The following is a 9252-nucleotide window of genomic DNA, read 5'->3' on the forward strand; positions in this document are numbered from 1 at the left end:
GAGATAGATGATCAGCAGCCCCAGACTCCACTAGAGTGGATCAGGGATGGAGCAGATAGAAGATGTGGAATGACCATATTTTTCCTTTGGTTGCCTATTTTGACTATTGTTTTCAAATTCTAGAATTATTTCCTCTTTGTCGAATAAGGGTTTAGAAGCTATCCCTCAAAAGATCTAGACAAAAGAGAGTGGCTTCAGAGACAGAAACCCGTTGAGTTTTTGTTTTTTTTTTTAATTTTTTTTAATGTTTTTTATTTATTTCTAGGANCTACGTTACAGCAGGGAGTTGGGCACCAAGAGTGTAACTCTCCGGTCAACAGGACAGAAATTCATTCCCCGCGTGGAGAATGGTTTCTTTGAGCTGCTTACGAGGGAGGACTAGGAAGAGCCCCTGCGGTTCCCTGGAACCCCGTCACTGGGAATGAGGAGGACATTGTAAAGGCCAGCTGGAGGGATGCGGGTGTGGGAGCACTTCAACTGGTAGCAAGCAGTCTTTTTTCCAGTGTCCTGGCCCTCTGCAAGAATAGGAGAATCTGGTTAGTTTTGGGTTTTATTTAGGACCCTCCATTTGCCAGAATTGAAAGTTAAGAATTTTAGTGGTTTTGGGGCACCAGAGTGGCTCAGTGGGTTAAGTGTCTGACTTCGACTCAGGTCATGATCTTGTGGTTTGTGGGTTCGAGCCCCACATCGGGCTCTGTGCTGACAGCCAGCTCAGAGCCTGGAGCCTGCTTCAGATTCTGTGTCTCCCTCTCTCTCTGACCCTCCCCTGTTCATGCTCTTTCTCTCAGAAATAAATAAATAATTTTTTAAATTAAAAAAAAAAGAATTTTAGTGGTTTTGGAGTACCTGCTTGGCTCACTCGGTAGAGCATGCTATTCTTGATCTGAGGGTCATGAGTTGAAGCCCCACATGGGCATGGAGTCTACTTAAGAAATTAGACAAGTAATGGGGAGCCTGGGTGGCTCAGTCGGTTAAGCATCTGACATTGGCTTAGGTCATGATCTCATGGTTTATGGGTTTGAGCCCTGTGTTGAGCTCGGTGCTGACAGCTCAGTGCCTAGAGACTGCTTCGGATTTTGTGTCTCCCTCTCTCTCTGCCCCTCCCCTGCTCATGCTCAGTCTTTCTCTCTGAAAAATAAACATTAAGCAATTAAAAAAATAAACCAGTAAGTTAAAAAACAATTTAGTGGTCTTTTAGGTGACTCATCTAGGATGTGTGTGAGCTGCTTGACAAACTAAATCCGCAGTGGACGCATCTTCCCGTTCTATCCTGGTCCTTTTTGTGAAAAGAGAAAGATTACTGGTTCTGCCCTTCAATAAACATAGACTTAGATGCTACCTGGGTGGATTCCTTATCTACAGGAAGAAAATAATTTCCTTTAAAGAGAACTTGGAGGTGATTTTAATTGTCATGAACAGACTGATCGTCATGCAATGTGAACCTTAAAAATAAGCCCAAAATGGCTTATCTGGGAATAGCAGAGAATTGGAATTTGGGACACGGAAGCTCTAGCAAAATCACAGGCAAGTCTGAAGAAGAAAGGGAGGAACAAGGGGAGGACCGCCCTTTTCTAGAGGAGAGGAGGCGTTGGGAGGGGCTGTGCCAAACCGGAAGTCCATTGGGACAAACGGGTTCCACGTGTAGTGGCTTCTCATTGGCCAGACCGTGACTGTCTCTCATTGTCTGAGCTGTGGCTCGCTCTCATTGGCTGGACTGTGACCGTCTCAGCCCAACCGTTGGGCTGTTGCCACCCGAGGAAACAATCTTCCTTCCTCCGGCCTGAAGAGTGGTGCATTATGGGTGTGCCGGGACGTCTCTCGGCTGTGTCTGCGCTTGGCCCGGAGCCGCAGGTCTGGGAGCCTCCCCTGTGGACTCCTGACTCCACCTCAGTCGTGTCTCCTTCTCTCAGCGTCGAAGAGGTGCGGGGCTTCTGGGTGGTTCTCCCTGTCGGCGATCAGCAGTCGTGCCACGGAGAGTGCGTGCGCACACGTGTGTGTGAGGGCGCGTCCTCCCTGGTCTGGGGCAGGTGGATCGAGGAGCGGAACTGGCGTGTGGCGTGGGGCCTCCACGGTCCTCATTCTGAGGGGCCGCCAGACTCCCCCCAAGCGGCTGCCCCTCTTACACCCGCAGCAGGATAGACGGACGCGAGTTCGCCCTGCTCACGGCCTCGCCCGCGCTTCCTGGTGCGTCTTCATAGCCAGTCAGGTGGGGGCCGAGGGCATCTGCTGGTAGTTCGAGGTGCGAGTCCCTCGTGACGAATGTCTAGCATCGTTTCAGCGACCTAATGGCTATTTGCATTGTTCTTTGGAGAAGTGTCCACTCACTTTCTTTGCTCATTATTTAATCATACATATTTTTATATTATTGTCTCTTTCTTTTTATGGTTGTCGTGTTAAATTTTAAGGCATATTTAAAACCTGACTTAGCAGGTGTGTGATAAGCAAACCCTGGTTACAACCCCAGTTTATGTAGAATTTTCCTTCTTTTAGGTGATACCGTTGGAATTTTATTTTCCATTAAGTTTTGAGAACGTACTTTTTGTTTGAACAATCTCTGATTTTTTGAAGAAAATAATTTTTTTACTGTGTATTTCACGAGTGCGGTGTCAACCTTTGTTGCTCTAAAGTTATGAATTAGCCTTTGTTTTCTTTCTCCGTTAAAGCCGTCGCTGGCTCTGTCCCCATCAATCCCTCAGGGACTCTTTCTTCTGGTGCTCTTTTCCTTGAATTCTGGGCCCTGAGTCAGAGCCCCTGCTTACACCCGAGCTTCTTCAGCAACCAGAACTCGGCTTGCACACTAGGTGTGCCAGGCGCCCAGGCCCTGGCCTGTGTCTGTGCCCAGAGTCCACCTAATTTAGGGAAAGGGTCCATGTCTGCCTCTGTCAGAAGAGAAAGGAGCCCCCCAGGCTTCTTGACCTTGTTCTTTCCAGGGCGAGAGCTGCTGGGATCTAAGTGTCCGCAGCGTCCTGACATTCTGGTCCGAGTTCTTGGAGCTGATGAGGCAGAAAATCATTGAACAAGCCAAACGTGTGCCCTCTGTTTTCTGTGTTGTCCGAGTAAATATTTCATGTTTCAGTCTGTACAGTAGTGATCCGCTCACACCTGTCTCCGTGTAAATAACTCAGTAAACTGGACGTGTGTGAGTCTGTGTCAGCTGCTGTCATCACCCTGCGCTTCACGTTCCAGCCCTTCCCGTCCTGTGCGCACTGCAGGGGACTTGCTTGCGTGTTGTCACTATCTACTCACGTGTGACTCGGGCCCTAGGAATGGAGGGCAGCTCCCTGCCTGTCACCCTTCATCCTCCCACACACACGGGTGAGGATGGAGCTTTGCAGCAATGGAGTGTGTGGTATGTTTCAGGCCTCTGTGGTCTTTGAGGATGTGGCTGTGAACTTCACCCCGGAAGAGTGGGCTTTGCTGGATCGAGGTCAGAGGAAGCTCTACAGAGATGTGATGCTGGAGACGTGCAGGAACCTGGCCGCCGTGGGTAAGGATGGCCCCGTCCCTTCACTGGTCTTGTAGGGAAGACCTGTTTCTTACAATTGTCCGATTTTACTGGGGCCGAGGAACGGGAGCACGCTGGAGGAGACACAGACGTGGTGCAAGCCTCGTGAAACCTGCCTGGAGTCACACAGCTTTTCCAGGAACACCAAAGTTTTGTTACTCTTGATCAAAGTCTGAGACTCTCTAATTTTATCCATGTGAGGACGGTGTCCAGTGTGGCCCTGGGGCAGGGAATGCTGCTCTGTGGAAGGTACACTGGGCAGTACACCTGTCTCATGGTAAGCGTCCTGCACGTAAACTCCCACTTCGTCCTCTTCAGTGACCTTGAAGACCAGACTAAACAGCCTGCCTTCCACACTGCTTGTGGCTCTACAAACCCTCCCTCCTGCTGAGCTGTTCCCCAGCGGCAGGACCAGCAGCCACACACACCACCCACCCGTCCATCCAGTGGCAGCTGGGACAGTGCAGGCAGGCTTCAGTGAGGGCCTCTGTGCCTTTGGAACAGTCCAGGAGCCCTCGGGTGGATCAGGTTCTGGAGAAAATGGCTTTGGAAATACCCAGTAGCAGCAAGACTCAGTCTGTGTTTGAGAAGGGGGAAGTTTGTCATTTACCTGGACTTTCCTGTTGGACTTTTCGTCCATCCTCATGCACGTGGTGAGCCTTTCTGTGTTCCTTACAGAGGTAGTGTGTGGCTGTGTGTATCTTGCCAAGTTCCTTCTTTTCTTTATTTTTTTTCTTCTTTTTCTTTCAATATTTATTTTGAGAGAGAGCGAGAAATAGAGCGCACCTGAGCACAAGTCCAGGAGGGGCAGAGAGACACCCCCAGCCCGCTCCACACTCAGCGAGGAGCCCCAGCCCGACGCGGGGCTCAATCTCAGGAACTCAAGATCACGACCTGAGCTGAAATCAAGGGTCAGACACTCAACTGACTGAGCCACCCAGGCGCCCCCTACTTTGCTCTTCTGATATACTTACTTCCACATTAATCTTCATCTATTTTGAAATATTTCAGAATGAACAAGCTGCCAGTTGACACACTTTTCCCATTATTACTAAAGCCCCAGATCACTAGCTTCCTCAGAATTTTCCTTTGTCATGTGTCTATTCTTCCTGATGAACTTCATTCACGTTGGGATCAGTGTGTAAATACAAATCAACACATGGTCTGTTTTCTTACTTTACCCATCAGATCATCCCCAAGAATTTAAATTATGCTCCCAATTCTTTCAGATTGTTGCACTCAAGTTAAAACTTATGGATCAAGGACTCAGCTGCATATTTTGGAGAATGAACTATCCCGTGAAGAGAAAATAGTAAGATTTACAAGAACTGATCCCTGGGCTCTTTTTCAAGAAAACCCGGTGTTTCATAACATTGGCGATCAGTCCCAATCCCAGGAGAGGCGTTTGAGGTGAGTGCCTCTCCCCACAGGAGAAAGGGGGATCTTCCCAGATTGATCAACTAACTTGAAATTAAAGGAAAAGTATAAACCTAGCCCAGTAATTGTGTAGTTGGAATTACACAATATAATACCTTAATAAATGTGATGTCAATGTTGATCGTCAGAAACATAATTCAGCTCAAAAACGTGTATCAGGAGAACCCACATGTAAGAAACCCTGACACTTAGGGCATTTCTGGGCCCTTCTCCTGAGCACATAACTTCTTCCACTTGACAGCAGTGTAGGCGGTGGAAATGACTACTACTAGTCTAGTAACCGTTAGCAAACGTCAGTAGGGCACTAGTAGAGAGATCACTTATAAGCATCCTCCCCTAACCCTGTGCCTTCCTATTTTGAACAGAAGTCCTTTGGTGGAGAGTCTCTGTGAACGTATTGAAGGAGATCAATGTGGAGAATCCCTGAACCCGGTTACAAGTCTTACTGTGCGTGAAGGGCGTCCCACTGGAGGCAAATCCTGTGAATGCGCTAAGTGTAGAGAAGCCTTCGCAGATGGTTCCTTCCTAGAGAAGCCAGGAAGATTCCAGCCAGGACTCAAACCTAGTCCCGGTGAGGAATGTGGGCCGGCCTGTAGCTCCATCGCGAGCCTCAGCCCTCACATAGACACAGACCTTGTAGAGAAACCCTGTGAAGGTCAGGACACTGGGAGGGCGTCAGAGACGTATACGAAGAGTCTCAGTAGTAATACCTCTCTGGAGTGCAAGAAATGTGGAAAAGCTTTCACCTGCACGGCCTCCTTTCAGGGTCACGTGCAAGGTCCCTGTGGACAGAGCGTCCATACGTGTGACGTTTGTGGGAAAACCTTCTTATATCTCTCTTACCTTACGCGTCATGCGAGAACTCACACTGGGGAGAGACCCTATGAATGTCGGGAATGTGGGAGAGCCTACAGTTGCCTGTCGTATTTTCGAGAACACGTGAGATCACACACTGGGGAGAAGCCCTACGAATGTAAGGAGTGTGGCAAGACATTCAAGTACCCTGCATCCCTGCAGGGACACATGATGACGCACACCGGGGAGAGGCCTTACCTGTGTCAGCAGTGTGGGAAAGCCTTCAGTTGTCCCAAATACTTTCGAAGACACGTAAGAACGCACAGTGGAGTGAAGCCCTATGAATGTACGTCGTGCGGGAAAGCCTATAGTTGTTCCTTATCCCTCCAGGAGCACGTGAGAACACACAGCGAAGAGAGGCCCTATGAGTGTAAGGAGTGCGGGAAGGCTTTCAGACACCCCCGATATTTCCAGAGGCACGTGAGGATGCACAGTGGGGTGAAACCCTACGTGTGTAAGGAGTGCGGGAAAGCGTATAGCAGTTCCACGTCTCTTCAGGAACACGTGAGGTCGCACACGGGGGAGAGACCCTTTGAGTGCCAGCAGTGTGGGAAAGCCTTCACGCGCCACTCCTCCCTCCAAGGTCACGTGAGAGCACACAGCTTGGAGAAACGTTACGAGTGTACGCAGTGTGGGAAGGCCTTCCGCTGGTCGTCGTCCTTGCAGAAGCACGTGAGAACGCACCGTGAGGAGAAGCCCTACGAGTGTCAGCAGTGCGGCAAAGCCTTCTGGTACCCCGCGAACCTGCGGGCGCATGTCAAGACCCACACGGAGGAGAGACCTTATGAGTGTCCGCACTGTGGGAAAGCCTTCAGCTGTCACTCCTCGCTGCAAGTACACGCGAGGAAACACAATGGAGTGAAACCCTACGAGTGTAAGGAGTGCGGGAAGGCCTTCTGGTATCCTGTGAACCTGCGGGCTCACGTCAGGACGCACACGGGGGAGAGACCCTACGAGTGCCAGCAGTGCGGGAAGGCCTACAGGTGTCCCGCAAACCTGCGGGTCCACGTGAGGACGCACACAGGCGAGAGACCCTATGAGTGCCAGCAGTGTGGGAAGGCCTTCCGGTACCCCGCAAACCTGCGGGCGCACGTGAGGACGCACACGGGGGAGAGACCCTATGAGTGTTCACATTGCGGGAAGGCCTTCCGGTATCCCACAAACCTGCGGGCGCACGTGAAGACGCACACGGAGGAGAAACCCTGAATACACATTCAGGCTGTTTTCCCTCATGTCTTGTAAGTCCAGTCAGACACACGGGCAGGAAACGTACTGTATGTAAGGAATGTTGGAGAACCTTCAAGCAAAGCACCTCATTTGTTCTGTACATAAAACCTCAGGGCTGGACGGCAGTATTTATTTGTTATAAACTTGTTTATGCCTCAAGGGGCTCGGCAGTAACGGGGATCTCTGCTGTATTTATTTCCACTGCATGCTGCTGATATGAACACCCAAGATAAAATATTGCTGACTCTCCCCGTTTTCTGTATGAAATATATTTTGTTTTCTCAGACATGAAAAGATTGTATGGTTCTAGAAAACGTGTCTCGTTTCCATGACGATGTCTTCTGGACCCAGGAGTGATAAGTGGTCTGTACATATAGCTCGTTTTCTGGTGCAGAGACTAGAATTTCCTGACTCTGAATGTACCACTCCTTGTGGTCTTTATTATCAAAAGTTATATCTCCACATGTGCTGTTGCTGCTGCGTGCCCCACCCGTGTGCCCCACGGACGTTAGTAAACATGCAAGGATGTTGGGAGAGGACAGTCTCCCCTCATTATGTTTGTAGTTTGACCTCCACTCATCGCCCTTGATCTTGGTTTTTTATCAGTCATGACCCATTGAGTTACGAAGAGAAACCTTGTTGGGGACGCCTGGGTGGCTCAGTGGGTTAAGCGTTGACTCTTGATTTTGGCTCACGTCATGATCTTGCGGTTTGTGGGACTGATCCTTGCATCAGGCTCTGCCCTGACAACTCTCTCTTTCAAAATAAATAAATAAAAAGAGAACCGTTGTGGCGTGAAGATGAAGGCTGGTGTCTGGCTGGTTCTGCTGGGTTTCGTTGTGAGCTTGGTGAGGCGTGAGACCGCGTGTCCCAGGGTCCTTCTCTGTGCGGCTCTGAAAGGAAGGCCCTGAGAAGGGAAGCTGTGCGGCTCGGAGAGCAGCAGTGAGGAACCACGAGTCTCCGGCCTTCCGTGCCGCCAGGGAACAGAGACGCATGGGGACCCGGATGGGCCTGAGTCCCAGTGCTTCGTCCTGGCTTCTGGTCTGCTGTCTGGAACAGCCCCCAACCGAACACAAGTTTGACGTTAGTTTTTGTTGGCACGTTCCAGAGACTTCCACGAGCTGTCCTGTGACAAACCATCTTGGCTTTCTTGTCCACACGGATCCTTGTGTTGCCCTGTGACCCGTTGTGTCCATGGTGTCTCTTCAGGCTGTCGTTTTTGGTAATGTCTCTCCTGTGACCCCTTCATCCTCATGCTTTACCTCATACATGATTTCTGTGGTAGCACCTTGTCCGTTTCGGCACAGCTGTGTCCTCCCCACCCCCACCCCTTGACAGGCTGAATGCTGCAGCCACAGATGCAGGAAACCCCGTCCCTGGTTGTGCTGTAGAAAGCCTGCACTGACCCTGCACTTCTTCTTTCTGGATAGTTCCATGATTGGAATTAGCACCTGTGAGTGTATTTGGCAGTTTGTGGGAGTTTTCCCCTATAGCTGACTGCTGTCTAGAGAGAAACCCAGTGTGCTCGATGACTTGTGATGTGTGATTTCCCAGTGTTTAATTCTGTCATTTTTAATATGTGACTCAAAACAATGTGATTTTTTTTTTTTTTGGTCAAACATGGTTCTCTACATTGCTTCATAGAAATTTCATTATCAATGTTTTCAAATCTCTTGCATACTTCTTTTTAAACGTTTAGTCATTTTCGAGAGAGAAAGAAAAAGACAGAGTGAGCAGGGGAGGGGCAGAGAGCAAGGGAGACACAGAATTCAAAGCAGGCTCCAGGCTCTGAGCTGTCAGCACAGAGCCCGATGCGGGGCTTGAACCCACAAACCATGAGATCATGACCTGAGCTGAAGTTGGGCGCTCAACCAACTGAGCCACCCAGGCGCCTGAGTTTTTAGAAACATATATTCTTAGTTGATAGTACTAAGTACATACACATTATGACATTTTTCTATTGATGTGTATTTCTTTAGTTCCTCTATAGCTGTCCTGATTTTTCTAATTAAAATGACTTACTCATGGGGCACCTGGGTGGCTCAGTCAGTTGAGCATCTGACTTCAGCACAGGTCATGATCTCAAAGTTTGTGGGTTCGAGCCCTGCGTTGGGCTCTACGCTGACAGCTCAGAGCCTGGAGCCTGCTTTGGTTTCTATGCCTCCTTCTCTCTCTGCCCCTCCACCTCTTGTACTCTGTCTCTTTCTCGAAAATAAATAAACATTAAA

At 49.5% G+C, this 9252-nt stretch overlaps 1 protein-coding gene across 1 annotated transcript in view; it reads left to right on the forward strand.

Moving 5' to 3' along the window:
• Positions 1-7273, forward strand: part of LOC144219139 (uncharacterized) — a 17771-nt gene extending 10498 nt beyond the window's left edge. The window contains exons 2-4 of the mRNA XM_077749114.1: positions 3361-3487; positions 4735-4915; positions 5308-7273. Coding sequence (XP_077605240.1) covers positions 3361-3487; positions 4735-4915; positions 5308-7003 — 2004 coding nt within the window. The 3' untranslated portion in view covers positions 7004-7273. The remainder of the gene's footprint in view (positions 1-3360; positions 3488-4734; positions 4916-5307) is intronic.
• The last annotated feature ends 1979 nt before the right edge of the window (positions 7274-9252 follow it).

The sequence above is a fragment of the Crocuta crocuta genome, unplaced genomic scaffold, assembly GCF_008692635.1.
Source record: "Crocuta crocuta isolate KB4526 unplaced genomic scaffold, BGI_CrCroc_1.0 scaffold110, whole genome shotgun sequence".
Lineage (NCBI taxonomy): Eukaryota > Metazoa > Chordata > Mammalia > Carnivora > Hyaenidae > Crocuta > Crocuta crocuta.